This window comes from Elgaria multicarinata, chromosome 6 (assembly GCF_023053635.1).
Source record: "Elgaria multicarinata webbii isolate HBS135686 ecotype San Diego chromosome 6, rElgMul1.1.pri, whole genome shotgun sequence".
In the NCBI taxonomy this organism is placed as follows: Eukaryota; Metazoa; Chordata; class Lepidosauria; order Squamata; family Anguidae; genus Elgaria; species Elgaria multicarinata.
In genome coordinates, this window is record NC_086176.1 from 64,697,392 (window position 1) to 64,717,546 (window position 20,155).

The 20,155-nt window shown below is 42.6% G+C and overlaps 2 protein-coding genes across 2 annotated transcripts in view; both read right to left on the minus strand.

Moving 5' to 3' along the window:
- The window catches only part of LOC134400861 (aminopeptidase Q-like), a 51,377-nt gene extending 49,734 nt beyond the window's left edge, over window positions 1–1,643 (minus strand). The window contains exon 1 of the mRNA XM_063129495.1: window positions 1,012–1,643. Within this exon, the coding sequence (XP_062985565.1) occupies window positions 1,012–1,643 (632 nt within the window). The remainder of the gene's footprint in view (window positions 1–1,011) is intronic.
- A 1,989-nt stretch (window positions 1,644–3,632) lies between these two features.
- Window positions 3,633–20,155, minus strand: part of LOC134400120 (aminopeptidase Q-like) — a 37,747-nt gene continuing 21,224 nt past the window's right edge. The window contains exons 14-20 of the mRNA XM_063128408.1: window positions 17,836–17,989; window positions 14,219–14,313; window positions 12,206–12,340; window positions 7,747–7,911; window positions 6,655–6,795; window positions 5,298–5,361; window positions 3,633–4,641 (exon numbers count right to left, since the gene is read on the minus strand). Coding sequence (XP_062984478.1) covers window positions 4,495–4,641; window positions 5,298–5,361; window positions 6,655–6,795; window positions 7,747–7,911; window positions 12,206–12,340; window positions 14,219–14,313; window positions 17,836–17,989 — 901 coding nt within the window. The 3' untranslated portion in view covers window positions 3,633–4,494. The remainder of the gene's footprint in view (window positions 4,642–5,297; window positions 5,362–6,654; window positions 6,796–7,746; window positions 7,912–12,205; window positions 12,341–14,218; window positions 14,314–17,835; window positions 17,990–20,155) is intronic.

Genomic DNA, 20,155 nt, shown 5'->3' on the forward strand with positions numbered 1-20,155 from the left:
AAACTGGAATGAACTGGGATTAAGGCAAAGAGCATCTCCTGACTGGCTCATTTCTGTTGCGCTATAGGAAAACTGACACAATTCTGTTTCTGTATATTTTGATCTGACCCCGTGAGTTTTCCTTACACAGATTCTAAGAGCCCGTTAAAAATCAGCCCCTTACCAATATTCCAATGAACGTGCTTACAGGTTCAGGCTCCAACCCCGACCTAGAGAGCCCTCTGCGGGTGCAGTTGTAAATGTGTGCAGGTCAGGGGCATAATCTGCCATCACTATCCCACTCCCCGGTCTTCTTTAGCCCACACAACCTGGCTCCCCACCTTGATTTCTTTTTTTGGCCCAGTTACCCATAATTGCCCTACCAAGCATCTATTCTGCCAGATTCATCTCCTGTGCCTTTCAGAAAGGCAGACATTCAGGGGAACAACTGGGCCCACAGGGGTGTGCAGAGACCCACCTTGGCTGACACTGATCACTGCTGCATTCTTTATTTTTAAAATAGCATTTTATAGTCGGGTGGTGGCCAGTTGGGCATCGCCATGGTAAAAGATGCTCATTTTATTATTTTTACATTATATATGCGTTTCTAAAACAAAATAATACTTACTCCCCAGGAAACGTAGGGCAGCAGAAGCAAACTCCTTTTTATTCCTGATGTCAGAAATGAACAACAGGCATAAAAGGTGTTTTTACCTCCACACAGAAAACAAAAGTGTGACATGTAAAATGGGCAGCTGCTTCCAGTGCCGCTGTAACTAACCTAAACCCACTCCTCATCCTCTCTCCACCATGCCATGCCTGCGCCAGACTTGGGGTGGGGGTGGGGGCGCTTCTTGGGCAAGAATCCCTCCAGGCCTCCTCTTCCCTGAGTGGAATCGCCTCCTGTCCAGTACCACCAGGCAGGATGAGGCTCGGCAGCAGATGCCCAACAATGCCAGCCCCTGATACTGGCCCTGACCTGTGCGCGCTTAATGCTATCTATACAGGCAAGAGCCAGGAGCAGCCTCCTACCTGCTCTCTCCTTCGTCCCGATACGTGTTACGGAAGAGCCCGCTGATATCCGGACCCGTGTGGATTCTCCCGCAGAAGGCGAGCTGCAGCTCATAGAGGGCGCCCGCGCTCAGCTTCTCGCGCAGCTCCAGCACCACGTACTGGTTCGACGGCGCTTCCCACAGCTCGGCCACGGGGATGCGGCGGCCGCGAGTGCCGCGGCTGCTGCCATTGGCGCCCGGGCCCCAGACGGCGGCGCTCTGGTAGGTGAGGTGGGCGCTGTGCAGGAGCACCGTGGCCGTGTCCTGGCGGCAGCGCACCGTGATGCTGACCCGGCCCGAGTGCGTGCGCGGCTCGGGCAGGCCGGGCGCCAGGTGGGGCCACAGCAGCAGCGAGTAGTGCAAAGGCGCCAAGGCGGCGGGCAGGCGCCAGTGGTCCCACGGCCCCGGCGGCCGCGTGGGAGGCTCGGCGCTCGTGCTGGCGTTGGCGCCGGGCGGCGAGGGGCCCGCTCCGGCGCCCTGCAGCTCGTGCGCGCAGCGTCCGTACAGGATCCCCAGCACGAGCAGCGCCAGGAGCAGGGCGGCCAGCAGCAGCGCCAGCAGCACGCCGGACTTCTTGCCCAAGTAGAAGCCCGAGCGCAACTTGGCGCCCATTTTAGCGCCGGCCTCCTTAACGCGCAAACAAACAATAAATTATTAATAACAACAAACAAGCAAAAAACAACGGGTCGGAGGAGACGGCAACTTCACCTGAAGTCACGGGGGTGTGGGGAATACGAGAGAGAACCGGGGTATCAGCGTCTGCACATTGCCTCAGATGGAGACACAGCGGTTTACCGTGAAGGAAACCCACAATGATTTCAGGACGGCTGGGCAACATCGGAGGCACACTGAAGCCAAGCAAATATTTGGCTGATGCCTTAAGGGCGCACCCCCCCCTCCCTGCCTTCCCTTTCAACATGCAAAACTAACTCCATCCACCCGCCCCCTCTCCTTCGCTGCTCCAGCAGCTGATAGGGAGGCTAAACCCATCCTAAAGCCTTTTCCATTTGCCTGGAAGGATTCTTGTGGTTAACGTGCTCCCTCTGTTGTAGCCCAGCAGCAAAGCCGATACTAGAAACTCTAGGCAGAGGGCGATGACGGGACCTTTGCGTACGCCATCCTTTAACTCATGAGCCGCTTGACTTCAGTAAGCAACTAGCGGGAAATATTGTTAAGCTCCTGCACCCGTCTGGGGAGGGGTGAATTTGCAAAGCCTTTAGCGCTTATTCAGACTTCAGTTTCCGAGAATAAAGGCACTGGAGACTTGTTTCTTTTATGAAGATTTATTTAGACCCAGTTCAGGCCTACAACAAGCAAACCTTGCTCCCTCTCAGATCTTTTTGCAAGACAAAAAACTTTTTGCAAGACAGAAAAGCTTCTCTCCTTTTGTGTCAGGTTCAGCCTTCTCCCATATTCATTTCTTTTTTACCAACCCCCCAGGCCTTGTAGAACAAAAAGGTTGTCCATTTAGGAATTACAGTGGGTGAGTGGAGAATCTTCAATCCTTTAACCATCAAGGATTTCGGAGGTGGAAGGATCTCTCCTGTAGCTTGACATTTAAAGCTACAGTAGAGAACCTTCCAGCACCACCACCCCCAAAACCTTGATGGTTAATGCTACAGGAGAGATGCTTCCAGCCGCCCCGCTTGCCCCAAATGGGCTTGGGAAGCAGGGCAGCTGGAAGCATCTCTTCTGTAGCTTTAAATGTCAACCTCTGGGAGAAATCCTTTGCATGGGAATGGGAAGATGGCTCAGGGAGGGAAGACAGCAATCGCGGCACCCCACCCAGGGAAGGTCCATGCATGTTCCAGGAAGAAGGGCCATGCAACAGAGCAGGAGGAGCAGAGTGCAGTTCCGCTTTGCCAGGAGAGCCCCATGTGGGCTCAGGCACACCACCAGGTACTGACAGTGGGGGGGGGGAACCGGCACAAAGGGGGATTCTCACTGGAACCATTGCGCCATTCGGTGGGAGGGCAGAGGGGGCGGGGATCAGCTACAATAGTCAACCATGTGTTAACAGTCAACTCACGGTCGATTATTATGTTGTGTGGGGAATACCTCCTAAATAGTCAACCGTGCAGTTGACTCATGATTGACTATTGTGTCGTCAGAATGCACCCATAGTTGAAACTATGGCATTTGCTATAGCAGACTATAAAGGAGGATTAGCCAAATTAATGACAGGATAAACCTATCTGGCTACTAGTCATGAGGGCTATGTGCCACCTCCAAATGAGAGGCAGAATGCATCTAAAAATGGGTTACTAGAGAACAACAATGGAAGAAAGAGCCAACACCCTGATGTCTTCCTTCTGGACTTTCCAGAGGCATCTGGTTGGCCACAGGGGTATGACTGGGTTCAGCTTCACTGTCCTTTAAGTATACCTTAGCACCTTGACTCCATGAATCCCCATTGTACATGGAACTATGCAAAGAGAAGGGGAGGGGAGCAAAGCAGCAGTGTTCACTAGTAGTCCTCTTTTAGCATGTACAAAAGGTGCGAAATGCTTAACTCTCTGCCTACTCCAAATGCAACTAACTCATCCCTTTACTGGACTGCTTACAGCTGCCCTAGTTTGGACGGAAAGTAAGGAAATCCCCACTGTGTGGAAATTCCACACATGAAAAATAGCATCATAGGCATTTTAAATAGTTTTTCTTATCTAAAATTACTATTGTAAACATTTAAGAATTGGCAATTTCAATAAAAAAAATCACTCATTAAAAACATTTTCTGAACCCAAGCAAGGAAAAATAGTTATGTGTAAGCTGGGAAAGGGAGGAATAGTTTCATATGAATTTTCGTCCACATGGCATTTTACAATGAGACTTCAATGAGATTAGGCTCACGATCCCATTCTTCAGGTCAAATGTGCAATGTTTTCCAATACTCTGGTAAAGATGTTAGATCACTTTTCAACAGCACACACACTGCTTGTGATCTGGGCAACCTCTGGAGTGGTTGGGGTAAAACAAGCCCATAGAATATAAAAGCGTACTCCAAAGTTGCTATAACTTGCGATAGAGGATAACAGCAGACTAAAGCAATGTCCACCTTATTTTCTCTGGATTGAGGCTTATACTGTCCATCCTGAAAAGTTTGATATCTCCCTCTTATATTTGGCTACCTAAGGATCCACAATAAGAGAATGAGTTTGATGTCGGTATATAGCACGGCAGGCAATATTTTTTCTGATGAGGGCCATATTGACTTCAGGGTAATCTGCTGGGGTGAGCATGACCAAAACATTCATTTTCCATAACTGCCACCTGGCTCTGCTTTTCTCTCTATCCCTCTTCCTTCCCATTCAGTGCCCTGCTTGGGAAGGAATACAGATCACTCTTGCAGAGGGCTGAACTGAATGCATGCAGATGGCTTCTGAAATTAGGCTGAGGGCCACATGCAGCCCTAGGGTGCCACCAATTGAATACTAAAAATGATATTTGAAAGAGTTCTCAAATGTCAACCATCCATATTTTTCTTTAGCCACATAATCATTTTAGTCAGTGATCGTATTCTTTCTTGATTTTCAGATTTTTCTGATAGCAACTCATCAGTAGGAATGCTTCTTAGTTTCGGTTCAAGTGTATTATTAAGAAAAACCTGGATCTAAAATAATGAAAACATATAGTTAGTCTGCAGGTGTTATTCAAAGCTGTGCATTTACACTAATATAATTAACATCCTACATACAACTTGGTCATGTTCAAACCCGTTATCCCTTATCTCTTTACTGGAAGAAAACACTGAGAAATTGCACCAGGCAGATGAAAGGAATTCTCAAGACACTTGCCATATGGAAGCCAACTAAGGGATCAGCTATTCCACGGAGGGCTGTGGGGAAGGGGGATGTCCTGAAAATTGAGTGGAGGCACCTCACGCAAGCAGGAGTTCTACCTGGAGAAGGTGCTTCTGCCTTCAGTCCCTTACAAAAGAGCACACCCATTCAGGAAGGTGTGTAGCATTTGAGGGGAATATGGGGCCTGTCTGGAAAAGGATGCTGTATAATTAGATTCCTAGACCTCTCACTAGCACAACGCTGGATGTCACCTAGTTCTCCTGATTCCAGCCTGCACCGAAATGCATCAGAGATGCACAAGTGGTTTCAAGCAGTGTAACTATGTAACCAGCTTCATTGTTATTATTTTTCTATTCCAAATTATTTTTTATATAAACAGTGATATTTTCTAAAGGGTCAAATTCTCAATTTTAGAACAAGTGTTCTATGTTATTGAATTATATTATCACTCAGTTATTCTACTTACAATTTGGACCTCTAAGTCTGTACTGACAGATGATGCAAAAGCATGTAATGTTTCAAATCCACTCCTGTAAAAGAAAGCATTATGAGTGTTTTTTCTTCTTTCTTTTATTGTGAATTTAACAAAACAGAACAGAAAATACATTGTGTGTGTGGGGGAACACTACATACATAGGAATGTCATCATTTTTTTCATTAGGTATAGCATTCATAAAAAGGGGGAGGGGCATTATGCATAGATTTCAAGAAAAGCAGACCAAATATCCACGTATTTATCCACTCGCAAGTGGCGTTGATATAGCACCTGTTCAAATATTGATAGTGTTGTTAAGTCTTCAGTCTATTGCATTATGGGAGGTAAGCATTTATCCTTCCAATGTAATAGTATAAGTCTTTAAGCTGTCATAAGGGCTCTAAAAATCCATTTGTGCTGACCATGTGTTAATTTCCAAGAAACCAGTAGGTAGTTTAGAAAAACATGCATATCATTCCATATTGAAGATTGTTTCAGTACATAGTTTATCCTCCTACCAAAAGGGGGCAACAACTGGGCATTGACAAAACACATGAATTAAAGACACATTGGGTGTATTACATCTCCAACAATTATGCAAGTTAGACAAACCCTTATTAATGAGGCATTGTGAAGTACAATAAACCCAAAACAATTTTTTTTTTGCTGAATAAGGCATAGCCTAAAATCAATAGACGCTTCAGATACAGACGCTAGTGCAACAATCCATTGATTAGGCAAAATAACACTCCAATTCTCTATTCCAATCCTGTCTTAAACCATGAGTATCATATTTATTTACTTTTATTAAATGCTTATATATATATGGGTCATAGGTCAACATGCCTGTTCAGCTGCTATAAGTGTTTATAACAATAATGAAGGCTCTGAAGATGGTAAAAGCGGCTGGACCAAACCTAGATTCCAACGAGTGTTGCAACTGCAAGTATTGCCATTCAGCCGTAGTAGGTAAATTATATTTAACATGTAAATCAGAAAAAGATAAAAGCTCATCATCCAGACCTATTAATTGATCTAAAGTAAAAATCATCTTATCCATCCATGTCTTCCATAAGAACACTTTCTTTCCAAATATGAGTGTTTATAAGTGAGTAAATGCTTATAAACACTGCCCCCTGATTCCAATGCAGGGAAATAGGGATCTTGGCTGCATTGAAATAAATAACTCCCAATTGTGCCCACCGGCAATCCCGAAGGCAACTATTTATATTAGTACCAGAGAAACAGCAAGCGTGGCAAGTGAAAGAAAACAGTCAAAAGAAACTACTCTGCCCATTAGCATAAGAAGAACACGCTAAAGTGACACTGCATCAAATGCTTGCCTTACCGATTATACAGTTGCGACCAATTTTCAGTTACAAATTTCCATGCTATCCGGTGACCAAACTCACTTCTGGCTACATCTCTAATCGCTTTTGTTACCAGAGATGATGAAATTACAGTATCGTTGAGGATGTACTGCAAGAATCTGTAGAATTCATTCAAAGTAAATATAAAAATTCACAATAGGAAAAAAATGTATTTCTAAAATGCTACTACGTTTAGTATCAGTGTTTGTACATGATTATCTTGCAGGGACAAGTAAAGCATAATGGACTAGGAATGTAAAACATCTGCATAGCTACAATTGTGTTGAGAATCACAAAATCTGACTTCCAAATGCTAAATTTGATAGCTTCCTTAAGGCACTGTGAATATCCCCATTTAGGTGTTGTGTTCCCACTTAAAACTCTTGAGCAGTTTTAAGTGCTACACACTGAGTAGCCCCAACCCTGATGTTGCACATATCACTCCGTCCCTCCTCTTGATGTCCGGGTGAACAGTATTATTGTTCATAGGAGAGGCCTGTATGCAAGAAACCTTCTAGGCAAGCAGGAACCATGTGCAATCCTGCTTGCATGGAAGCATTTGCACATACAGCTGTAAGAGTGAATGCCTCTCTACCTACCTACAGACATTCAAGCGGTATGCGTGAACATCAGGGAGAGGGGATACTCAGTGCGACCCCTCCACATGTTTAACTAACTTGGATAAATAATATTGTCACCAATTGAAAGGAGATCCTTGCTGAAAGCCAACATGTTCACAGAATCCTAAAAATCTCATATTTCATTTGAGATAAACAACCTCTCTCCAACTACAGAGATGCAGCTGTGGATAATTTCTTTTATACTTGCAGCCAGTTTCTGTCTCAGTTTATTTTCAATGTACCATTCCATCAGATCCAATACATTCATGCTAACTGATCAGATAATCTAACCAAAATAGTTCAAATTGTAATAATTATGGGACTTCAAAAACAGTAGAATTTCTTCCAGAGAAGGACTGAATGAAGTGCATAGTCATCTATTATTGTTCTTGGCTTGGCAAATCATAACTTATTTTTAATACACTGAAAATGTAAGTTAAGAATGTTTACCTTTGAATTAACCATGGCTCACGTGTACAGCTCAGGGCAGAGAATATAGAATACTTTTCTTTTGTATCATTCTGCTTGAACATTTTCCATGCCAAGTCCCATTCTTTATCACTACCCATCTGAACACCATAGCAACAAATGGTTGTGCTAAGACAAATGGGAGCCCTGCAAGGTAGAATAGGACTCAGAACTTCACAATTAAAACAGGTTATTGATAGAAAGTAATTTAATTGTCTCTATGACTTGATAATATTCTAAGTACAACTTGGTTCCATTTCCCACTGATATCAAGAAACTATGACTGAGACCACAGATGTTTAGGGTGTTGAATGTCAGCTAAGAGATTACTAATTTGGAGATTCATATGTGGGAAGGCTACTGTTTTTCTTAATAAATCAGGGAATAGTCCAAGGAAACATATATCATGTACAAATAGGGAAATACAAAAGTTAAGAGGATGACATTGGTCTCGCAAGCAGACCTCCCTGCCTCCCTGTACAGCCTTCTGCATTCCTCTTAAATCTCCTCTGAACAGTTGCTCACCTTTCAAATCAGATTTGGGGGTGGATGGGAGGCTGTAGGGGTAGGGAGAATGTGTTTCACTTGCAGAAAGACAAACCTGATTCAGCCCAGAATATCTACTTCAGGTTTGGAATTTGTCATTTTCAAAACATTCCTTAATATAGTTCTACTATATGGGACTACAGACCCAGGGCATGGTCTCTAGCCACCATCCTGTTAAAGCTAAGCAGGTCTGTGTCTGGTCAGTGCCTAGATGGGAGACTGCCTGGGCATCCCACGTAGCCCCCTTGAGTTCCACGATAGAAGAAAGGTGGGATATAAATGTAATAAAATAAATATAGAACAATATTTGAAAAGGTAATTATGCTCTTTCCCTTTTTAAGGAAGCTCCTCTTTTCAGTCAGAACTAGAATTTGCACTATTAATTATAATAGAAAGCAAATGCTTGGGGGAAATCATGAATACAACCTGATCATCTGATTACTATCTTTTGACTTATTTGTGGCTTTGTATTATGCTTTTCAAAGTTGAACAGAACTGCTTTTAACACATGAGTTATTAGTCAAAGCAAAATTGATAGTTATTGCATTATTTGTGTCATCTGATAATTGGAAGAGATGTGGCACAAAGCAAAAAAAAAAGCTAAGGGCTACAGTAGTCAAAGGATTAATTTGCATGTCCACGTCTAAGGTGTAAAGTTATTGCCCATTTCCATGTGGCAAAATGCTCTCATGGCAGTGCCCCCATCAAGGGTGGAAGCTTTCAGAGAATATGGTTTGCATTCTTGCCACTGGAGAGGAAATGGGCTGCAGCTCAGTGGTAGAGTCCAGGCTTGACAGGTAGAGGAACTAGACTTCCATTCAACTTATGAACTCCTAAAACAGGGATGGGCAACATGCTGCACCTGATGCAAAAAATTGCAATGGCAAAAAGAATAGGTTAAGTCCAGCTTTTTCTCATGCTAAGTTTGACCTAATTACTGCTCCATATGGAATGGTTAAAAGCTCAATTTGAGCTAATTACCACTCCATAGCAGTTTGCCATCAAATTTCAGCTGCAAACTGTCAATCTTTTTCTTTCAGTCATTGCAGAGTGTGTAGGCAATGGCGTGCATATCACAGGACAGTCTCGGGTGGGTGAAAATGGTCCCCCGACAGCTACCTCCCCTGTCCAGAAAAAACATAAAGACTGGAGGGAGTTCTGTCTATATACTGGGAGAACTCCTGGTAGTTGTAGCAGAGAGCGCTGGGCGAGAAGGAACAAAGGTCCTACTCAGTATAAGGCAGCTTCATGTGTTCATTAGCTCTCATGTAGGATAAACTTTGCAACAGTACCTAACCCAAAGTGCTTTCCACACCATCAACAAATTTTCTGTGTTTTAAGTGATAAACATTATGGGCATGGCTAGACGAGGGGGGTGGAGGAGGAAGATCTCACGATTTGTTGATCGCAAGATCCTCCCCCTCAGTCTACATGCGGAGTGCGACGTCCCAGGAGGAAGAGGACATCGCGCCCACCACATATATTTATGGAAGAAGAGCGCAGGAGCAGTCCTGCGCAAAAGTGAATATTTTTTTAAAAAACAAACTCCCTCTCCCCTCACCCCACCCCCGATGGGCATGGAGCTCCTGAGGCGCTCCATGGCCCATGAGCGGTTCCCGGCTCCTCGCAGTTAGTTGCAAGGAGCCTGGATGAAAGCGGGAAGCCCAACCATACCTCCCACCAGGAAAAAACACGATTAAAGGGTAGGGTGATATCCTGGTGCAAGGGACGGATCATCCCTCCCTGCCCCTGGGATTCCCTAGGCCAGTGGTTCTCAACCTTTTTTGCTCCATTCCCCCCTTTCACCACTGTTCAGAATATAATTCCCCCTTCCCAAGATAGTCTAACTCAAAAGGTGCATTCCAAATAATATGCATAGAATATTGAAAATCTTTAATTTTTTTCTATATTAGTCCCATTTAAAGGGGCAACGCAAAGCATGGCCCCTTTTACATTCTCAGCTCCCATGCTTTGTGTTGCCCCTTTAAATGGGAAGCTTGAAACTTCTAGGATTGCGAGGGAAGGAGAGAAAAGAGAACAAAGGCCTGGCTTTTGCAGACGACATGACACTTTTCTGGGACGTTTTTAATAACATATATAGGAAGACATAATCTACAGGACATCATACTTTGCTGAATAGTGGTCCCAATTCCCCCCCTGGAACCCTAAAATTCCCCCCAGGGGGGAATTCCCCCCTTGTTGAGAACCAATGCCCTAGGCATTATGTGGACGCACAGGGATGATCCCGGGGCGATCCCCGGGATATTCCCAGGTCTAGACATGCCCTATGTCACATGGCAGCGATGTGTAGGAAGTGGTGAGCCAGTTATTCCCTTATAAATTGTTCTCAGGAACTGGCAAAATCTACTGGAAAGGGGTTAATTATGTCTTCCTATGGAAAACATTTTAAACATGCATTTCGCTAAATGCATAAGCTTAGATGAGCTATTTTCAAACTGAGCAAAATAGGTCAGAAAAGTTTTGTGTGTGTATGTGCAAAAATACAAATATAAATGGGAAAATTAGACTTATATTAATCATAGCAAATATCATCTGAAATTTTGATATTTCAAAAAGCTAATAATCACAAGTTATCATTGAAAGTGCCTCCACCTGAGCTTGGGAGCAGGTAGCTCATTCCTCATGGGATCCAACAAATGTTTTTAACTGAATGCCTTGTTTCCATGGATTATTCTTGCTTGCAAAAACCTCTTTGTTTTTCCACAATGCTCCCCAACACCTATGGAAAAACATAGCCTGTACCACCTTGCCCTTGCCCTTAAATCTATGAGAAGGCCCATTTTGTTGCCCCACTACTAGGGGAAGTATATCGGATAGTGATGTTAGAAAGGGCCTTCTGCATGGTGGTGCCCCAACTTTGGAATTCCCCACCCTCTTAAGAGATAAGCCTGGCTCCAACTTTATTGGCATTTTTTGCTTGCGAAAACCTCATTATGTTTTTCCAAATTGCTCCCCAAAAGCCATGGCCTGCCTGTGCTTTTAGAAGTGGGGTAAGGACTTTTTTGTTGTTGTTATCCCACCATTAGGAGAAGTAGGTCAGATGGTGATGTAAGTAAACACTCCATTGGCTTGAATACAAATGGGGAAAGACCCCTACCAAAAACTTGCAGAAGAAGGGATGAAAGTTAGCCCTCACCAAGAACCTATTGCCCTAAGGGTTCTTGGAGTCTGTGTGAGGGCTTTGCTCCCGTCCAGCCATTTTATGGCAAGGAATCACTCCATTCACTTGCAGAGGGGGAAACAGCCTGGCAGGTGCCTCAGCTTGGACTTGCTGGCACCCTAGGTTGCCACATGGGGGACCCCTGCTTTAATGTATATTCCATTGTGTTACTTGTAGATTTTCTGACACTGTAACTTTGAATCAGTGTAATGGCTAGATGTTAGACCAGGGAAATGTGGGTTCTAGTCCACAGTCCACCATGAAGCACACTGGGTGACTTTGGGCCAGACACTTACACTCAGCCTAACCTACCTCACAGGGTTATTGTTAGAATAAAATGGAGAGGACGAGGATCATATATTCAGCCTTGGGTTTCTTGGAGGAAAGGCAGGATATAAATATAATGACTAAAATAAATAGCAGCAAAGCAGCCCAGGGTAGAAGCAACAAATATATAAGAACTTTTTCAAACTTTCTGTGCTCTGAATTCCCATTCCTATTGATGAAGAGCTCTGTGAAAATATAAAACTTTCACTTTACCAATGAGTCCAATAAATAACATATTGTCAGTAGTATTTATTTCACCTCCTCCCAGAAAAGAAAATTATTAGTATTGCCTCCCGTTAGCCATAACCATTTAGCCGTATCCAGTTAGCAGCATCTCCTACATAAGCTATTTACATAGAAAATGTATACATTGAAGGCCATATTTACTCAGGACTGGGATTGTTCATCCACTTGCTGAAGATTTCAGAAGCCAGGTCTAAACAGTCACGAAGCCCAAACCAACATGCTGTTTTAATGATCCTTTCTATGCCAGATCTAGGAGTAAAAGCCAAAAATAAAAACAAATAAATAAAGGGGGGGAGGGAGAAAGAGAGAGAGAGGGAGAGAGAGAGAGAGAGAGAGAGAGAGGTTACACATGCTGAATTTTATCAAAGGGTTGGTGCTAACCAATTCATACTTGTTGGAGTCATATAGGGCTATTTCCTGTGTATGCCACTGTTTGCTACGCACCTGCTCTGATCTGGACTGAATGGCCTGTTTGGAGAAGTGGGGTGGAATTGATCAAGTCCTGCCTTTGGGGACAGGCTTAGACCTGATGGGCTTTCTGTTCCTTCCAAAATCAATCCAGTCTTTGATGTTATAGATTCCCAATTTATAGTCTATGCTGTGATGACTTTGTCACTCAAACAACCAGAATTAAATTTATGATATAGAAAATTTCACCAAAATATCTGTAGTTATCATTGCCAGGCCCTACAATATGGAACGTCTGCACATACAAAATATTTTAAAAATTTCTCTCCCCCACCCTTGAACCCCCTAATTTAGGGTTGTGAAGGTTCATTTAAACGATATTATAGATTTCACTCACAATAATCACCTGTTTGAAATATTTTACTATTACTGAATATACTATTTGTCCTCCTTGAATATTTCATTTATGGTGTGCTGATGTGGTGCAAGAGCTCAGAATTCTTTAATTCAATTTCTTTTGCAGCAGGCTCTGTTTGATGGATCTCAGAGTTCTAGTAAAAAAACAGCTAAGGTCTCAAAACCCTAAAGTTTGTCCATCTCTAATGTACTTTGCAATCCTAAACTCCGTATCCCATGGATTTTTTTAATCCTACCATTTCCTAAACTGCAAGTTACTATCAAAGAACCAAAATGGTTTCATTCATAATTAATTTGTGAGGGACAATGCATCCAGTCCTGGTGCTCTAATATCAGATCACAGCAGACCCCTGAGGAACTCCACCTCCTTCTATCTACTTTGTTTATCATTTCTTTTCCTAAATTCTCTCTCTTGCCTCTTTAACTCTCAGGCGGCTGCCTGTAGTTCCTCTGGCCAAGTTACTTACATCCTGGTCTCTTCTTCCAACGAATTAAATTCCTTGCATGTCTATCCTACATTTGTCACCCTCCCATTCCCTTCTTTGTTCTTAGATTTCCTTCATCCACCTTCCTATATCCTTCACAAATTGGTCCATATTCCCCAGGCTTTTCCACATCTCCTACTCTCTCTCTCTCTCTCTCTCTCTCTCTCTCTCTCCAGATTTAACCAAATAATTGTCATTGCCATTTGAATGTTGTTCATGTACTTATTCTGGCCCTTTTTGTATTAAACCATATATTCAAATACTCTAATCTTTGGCTAATTGTCTCCTTTCTCACACCTGGGTGTTCCAATTCCTGATGAAATGCACTGTGACTTTTCATTAAAGTTCCTACATATGTCATTCAGGTATATATGGATACCTTTACATGTGTGCAAGACAGTTAGTGACAAGAAAGAAAACAGCAATGGTGTGAGCGTGGTAAAGAGCCATAGCGGTAGGGCACAATCTCTGAAATTTCACTCCATATATCCAAACCACACCTCTTCCTATAGAAGGAAGAGTAGAGCTAAAATACCCACAGCTGCAGAGATTGCACTGCTGTTGCATTCCTTTCTTTAAAAATTAGATTTTTAATTATTATTTTTGCTAAAAAATGCAAAGCACAGAGCAGGCCAATAATTTAATAATAATGTTGTGTGGATATCCCACAAACAGTGGGTAAAGGAAGCAATTTACCTAGTATGGAAGCACTCACATACATTATGTTTATTCCAAGAAATATATATTACTTGGAAGTAAGTCTCACTGATACAGATAGGGCCTATTTTCATGTTTTATGTTTAAGAACTAGGATGCTGGTGTATAAAAATATATATTGACTTACTTAATAGAATCGTCAACTACCAACACATCAAGACTCTGACGAAGAAGATATGCATAATGATGAAATATTGGCAAAATTCGTGGAAATAAATATTTCTTTGGAGAAAAGAGAGACAGTAAATTATGTTTAATTTAGAGGAACTCTACTTTTCTTCTAGTCCTCTAATACAAACATCCTTCTAATCCCTGAAATGTTCTCGTTAGTCAATTCCTATCTAATTCTGCTCCAAATGATAAACTTAATTTGAAGGTTGGCATGAAGATGGAACCATTTTGGAGGAAGGGAAAATATTTTGCATTTGCATATCATAGAAAATGCTTCACAATTCTTTTTCACTAAATTTATGTACTTTTTTTGCTCTACAGTTTTTTAAGCATTATATGTACACATGCATTCTTCTTTGTGGTCTCTGTGCATCATACATATGGGCTTTGCGCCTCTATGGAGCCGTTTTTGAGAAACTTCTATAGCTGAGGAATTTGGGGTGAGAATCTTCTCCCATCATCCCAGCATGCCTGTCCCTTGCAGGTTCCCACCTGTATCCCCAGTTCTCTTTTGACCACCATTGTGGTAGGCTTCTTGGGAACTTCTCTCATTGTTCACTACTACTGTGTGAAAACTCCTGAGTTTTTTATTCATTCTTCTCTTCTGTCCTTTTTTCTTCCTTTCTAGTTTTGTTTTCATTTGTTTGTTTTGGGCTGTGATCTTGAAGTTCTCCTTATCGCCTCAAGGTGTGTGGCCCTATGGGCCCCTTTCCTAAGTGGGTCCCCTGTGGAAGCAAACATCCAGCCAAAGACAGGCGCTCCTTTTAATTTATTTAAAATACTTCTGGGCCACCTTTCAGGGCAGAAGCCCTTCCAAGGTGGCTTACAGCAATAAAATACAAAAAAACCAGTTAAAATATTAAAAGCACTAAAAACACAATAAAATAGCAATAAAAACAATAAAAGCCAACAACAATGGGAATAGCAGCAGCAACAGCAGGCATATCAAGAGGGTTCCTGCCAAAAATTCTGCAGGCATAGAAGTTTCCTGAACAGAACCCATATGTGTGAATGCACAGATGATCACTCGCAGAACTACACTCACAGGTCAGCGACCTGTCTTTCTTGTCCCTTGCTTAAAAAAATATCTGAAGACTAACAGTAGAGTTCTATTGTTAGTGCCCTTCCAGACGTTTTGATCGAGAAGTCCACTCACCATTGGCAGGTGTTTCTCAGACCAAAACATCTGAGTGGCCCAAACTGCCCATCTGCAGGGTAAAGGATAGCAGCAAGTTTAAGTATTTAAACTAGCTTAACTTGTTAGGGGATTAATTTTAGCATTCACCTTTTCATCCTCCAATTTTTTTTACTTTTTATTTTGCGCAGTCTATATTTTATTGTATTTAGACAGGAATATTTTCTTGATGCACTTTGTTCAGTCCCTAGATAATGTTCGGTATTCAACTGTCAGACTAATTTGATCTCATTTTTTGATCGGGTAACCTCCCTTGTGGACTGTGGGAATGCTGTGGACGTCATATATCTTGACTTCAGCAAAGCTTTTGACAAAGTACCACATGACATTCTGATTAACAAACTAGCTAAAAGTGGGCTAGATGGAACAACTACTAGGTGGATTCACAGTTGGCTACAGAATCGGATTCAAAGAGTACTTATCAATGGAACCTTCTCAAACTGGGGAGAGGCAACGAGTGGGGTACCGCAGGGCTCAGTCCTGGGCCCAGTGCTCTTCAACATTTTTATTAATGATTTGGACGAGGAGGTACAGGGCACGCTTATCAAATTTGCAGATGACACAAAATTGGGTGGGATAGTTAATACCCTGGAAGTCAGAAACAAACTTCAAAGTGATCTTGATAAGCTGGAGTGCTGGGCTGAAAACAACAGAATGAAATTTAATAGAGATAAATGCCAAGTTCTACATCTAGGAAACAGAAATCAAATGCACAGTTACAAGATGGGGGATACTTGGCTCAGCAATACTACAAATGAGAAGGATCTTGGAATTGTAGATCACAAGCTGAATATGAGCCAACAGTTCGATATGGCTGCAAGAAAGGCAAATGCTATTTTGGGCTGCATTAATAGACGTATAGCTTCCAAATCATGTGAGGTACTGGTTCCTCTCTATTCGGCCCTGGTTAGGTCTCATCTAGAGTACTGCATCCAGTTCTGGGCTCCACAATTCAAGAAGGATGCAGACAAGCTGGAGCATGTTCAGAGGAGGGCAACCAGGATGATCAGGGGTCTGGAAACAAAGCCCTATGAAGAGAGGCTGAAAGAACTGGGCATGTTTAGCCTAGAGAAGAGAAGATTGAGGGGAGGCATGATAGCACTCTTCAAATACTTAAAAGGTTGTCACAGAGGAAGGCCAAGATCTCTTCTTGATCCTCCCAGAGTGCAGGACACAGAATAACGGGCTCAAGTTAAAGGAAGCCAGATTCCAGCTGGACATCAGGAAAAACTTCCTGACTGTTAGAGCATTACAACAATGGAATCAGTTACCTAGGGAGGCTGTGGGCTCTCCCACACTAGAGGCATTCAAGAGGCAGCTGGACAACCATCTGCCAGGGATGCTTTAGGATGGATTCCTGCATTGAGCAGGGGGTTGGACTCGATGGCCTTGTAGGTCCCTTCCAACTCTGCTATTCTATGATTCAATGGTAATAATAATGGATGGTAAGTGCAAGTGGACGTCTGCCAATACAATGGGACTTTCTCTCCCTCTCCTCTCCTCTCCTTTATATCCCCAAATCTACTCCATTCTGTCCCCCAACCCTCTGAGAGTGTGTGGCCTTTTGGGAGTGTGTGTGTGTATGGGGGGGTGTAGTTGAGAAGGGGAACCCATTCAGCTAACAGTGTCCATTCCATTGGTGGGTGGACATATTATACTTTTACATTAGAATATGGCATTCTAAGCTGGAATGCCCCAAAACATGTCACTGATCAAATAGCAGAATACAAAATTGGTCCTGTTTGGATGAACATTTTCCTACCTAAAATGAGGGAGACAAGAACACCCTAACCCAGGATTTGGAACCTGTAGCTCTCCAGATGTTGTTAAACTACACCTACCATGATGACAGTTGGCCATGCTGACTGGGGCAATGCGAGTTGGAAGTCCAACAACATCTGGAATTCCTAAAACTAACTCCACCTCTGCTTCTCAATACACTCCTCTGAGGTATTAAGCAACATATCTCCTGGAACAACAATGGTTTCTCCTGCACCCAGAATCTTCCAGAACTCTCCATCCATGTCTAGACTGTAAGAGGGGTTGACCAGCAAAGTCAACGTTCAATTCATTTTTGTATGTATGGAGAAAAGAATGATAAGGGCAGGTGGCAGGGTTGGACAAGAGCTCTCTCGCAGTAGATAGAAAAATCTCCATGTGAACTGGGTCGTGGGAGAATTGCAAGAATAAAAATTACCCCAAACAGAATAACACCATTTTTCCTTGACCAGTCATCCTTCAATGTGTCCATAAAACCTACACAATGGTCTGTGCAATGCTTTCTACAGGGCTTTTCAAAACTCAAATACAAAAACATATCCTCTGGACCTGACCACAGCAGTGTCACTTAAATACTCTAAATTTCAGATCAGAGTTACCTTTAAAACTGGATATAATTTATAATCACTCAGAATAAGTTCCCAGTTGTCAACTTCTAGACAACTCAGTGCCTCTTCCCACAATAAAACGTTGTCTTCTTTTCCAAGGTACTTAGTTAAATACAGTGGAGTTCCATACTCAGTGTAATTAGACCTATTTAAAAGAAATAATGCATAAGCATATTCAAGGAGAGAGAGAGAGAAAATAATAATAATAATTAGATAATAACTGTAGGCAAGAAAATGGCCAGCTTCTGAAATACCATTACGCGAAGCTCACAAAGGAATATTCTGCTAACTGAATGGAAGGCTTCCCTCTCACATTTACATGCTCAAATGTCTCCATTTACAAATGATAAGCAAGGTGCCCAATAACCATGCCGAAGCAATATCTGGAGTTTCCCAATACTGGTAAGAAAGAAAAAACATGTATGGCAGGACACATAAATAAGAACTGCAAAATGGACTTAAGAATTGTGTTTTGAGTAAGTTGAATCCATTATTTGACATTTCAATTCGGAGGACCTCAAATTTTACAACCATTTTTCTGTCCCCCATCTGAAAATTCAGCAGTCTATATCATATCTCTGTCAAGGCAGCCTATTATAAGGAGGAGGATTTTTAACCCTCAGAAGGAGAACACTTTAAAAGCTTTCAGTGATTCGAGGATGTTATTATTAACTAGGAAAGCACATCCGAAATTACAGTGTTTTAAAAAAGCACAGCTACCTTTCCACACCAGCCTTGCTGAAAGTCACCAAAATAAAAATTCCGTTCAGACAGCCTAGGGCAGTGGGGAAATGTATCATCACCCACACCTGAGAGGTAAGAAGACTAAAAGGGGTTTGATTGGAAACTTCAAGTACTCTAACAACTCCTTTTGAGTCCTGGTTTTTTTCCTGTTCCAAAAATTTTCACTATGTTTGGTATGTTAGGGTTTTTTCAGAACAGATACAAAATAAATTGAAGCCTAAATATGTATCTGCAATAGCTAAAATATGCAGGATTTTGATGAGAACTGGGGTGTTAAAGGAAAGGTTTAAATAGAAAGTAGGGGAAAGTGGGGAGGAAACAAGTGTTTGAAAAAGACAGACATTTTAGAGATAAGGCAAACACTTGCAGTTCAGATTGCTTAGGATATATCCATACACTGACTAGCAGCATCTAAGAGCAACAGAATATGAGAAGCGGCTTCTCAAATGAACAGTCTTCAGTGGCATAACTAAAATCACACAACAGCAAGGGAAGCTACACAAATGACTTTGTACATGGTGCCACATCTGACAAATTAGTACTTTGAAGTGGTTGCCATGCCACTAGTGAAACTACAGCTCTACATTTAATTTGTTTGCATATGATGAGCAGACAAATGGAAGTTTTATCAGAATCAGCTGCAGCAGACAGCAAGATGTACTCACAGTTCAAACGCCACTGAATGGTGACATTCCAGGAAGGCAATTTAGAGAAGGAGGGAACGGAGTTGGAAGCAGGGGTCAGGAAACAGGTGTGGAGGCTGAAGAAGGCAGGCTGGGTGGACTGAGTTCAGAACCATAGCAGAGAGAGCAGGAGCAAGGAAGAGGCTAGAGGCAGAGCAGAAAGCACATATTTGGAGCGCAAGATCCAAGATGTCTACCAGAAAAACTCAAGCAATGGCACTCGCATGACTAAGGCTATGTCCTAAACACAGACTAGGCAGTGAGTTCCACTGAGCTAAATGGGACTGACTTCCAAGTGAGGATGTATAGGACTGTAATACATGTCTGCAGTCCCACTAAGACTGGGCGAACTCCCCTGTGCCCTGTTTGCGCTCTTGCTCCCACTGGTTGCCCAGGAAAGAGTGTGCGCCTATTTTCCCCCACAAACCATGATTTGCACAAATTCGCTGCTGAGAATATTTACGGAAATTGGGATTGCACCAAATCGCGGCTGTAAATAGCACAATTTGCATAAAATTACAGGCGCAAAGGACCTTTACACCTGCAATTTTGCACAAAACCCGATTTCACTAGCCCCCTCATCTGCTCATGCATTTATACTGCCTCATAGGGTAAGCCAAGGGGGTAGGAAGGAATGGTGGCTGGGAGGGCTATTCGAAACAGTTGTGGCAATAACACGTCTCTCTTAGCAGATCTGGGTTAATCTAATCAGTCAAATGGTCCAGAGAATGTGATGCAGAGTGCCGCTCTACACCCACAAAGCAAAGATGGTATAAAGAGAAAGTGTGGAGAAAAGCATATCAGTATTTTTTAAGGAAAAGAAGACAGATGTAGAAGTAATATTGAGCTCATCTAGTGAAAGTTATCTATAACAGATGTGCTTA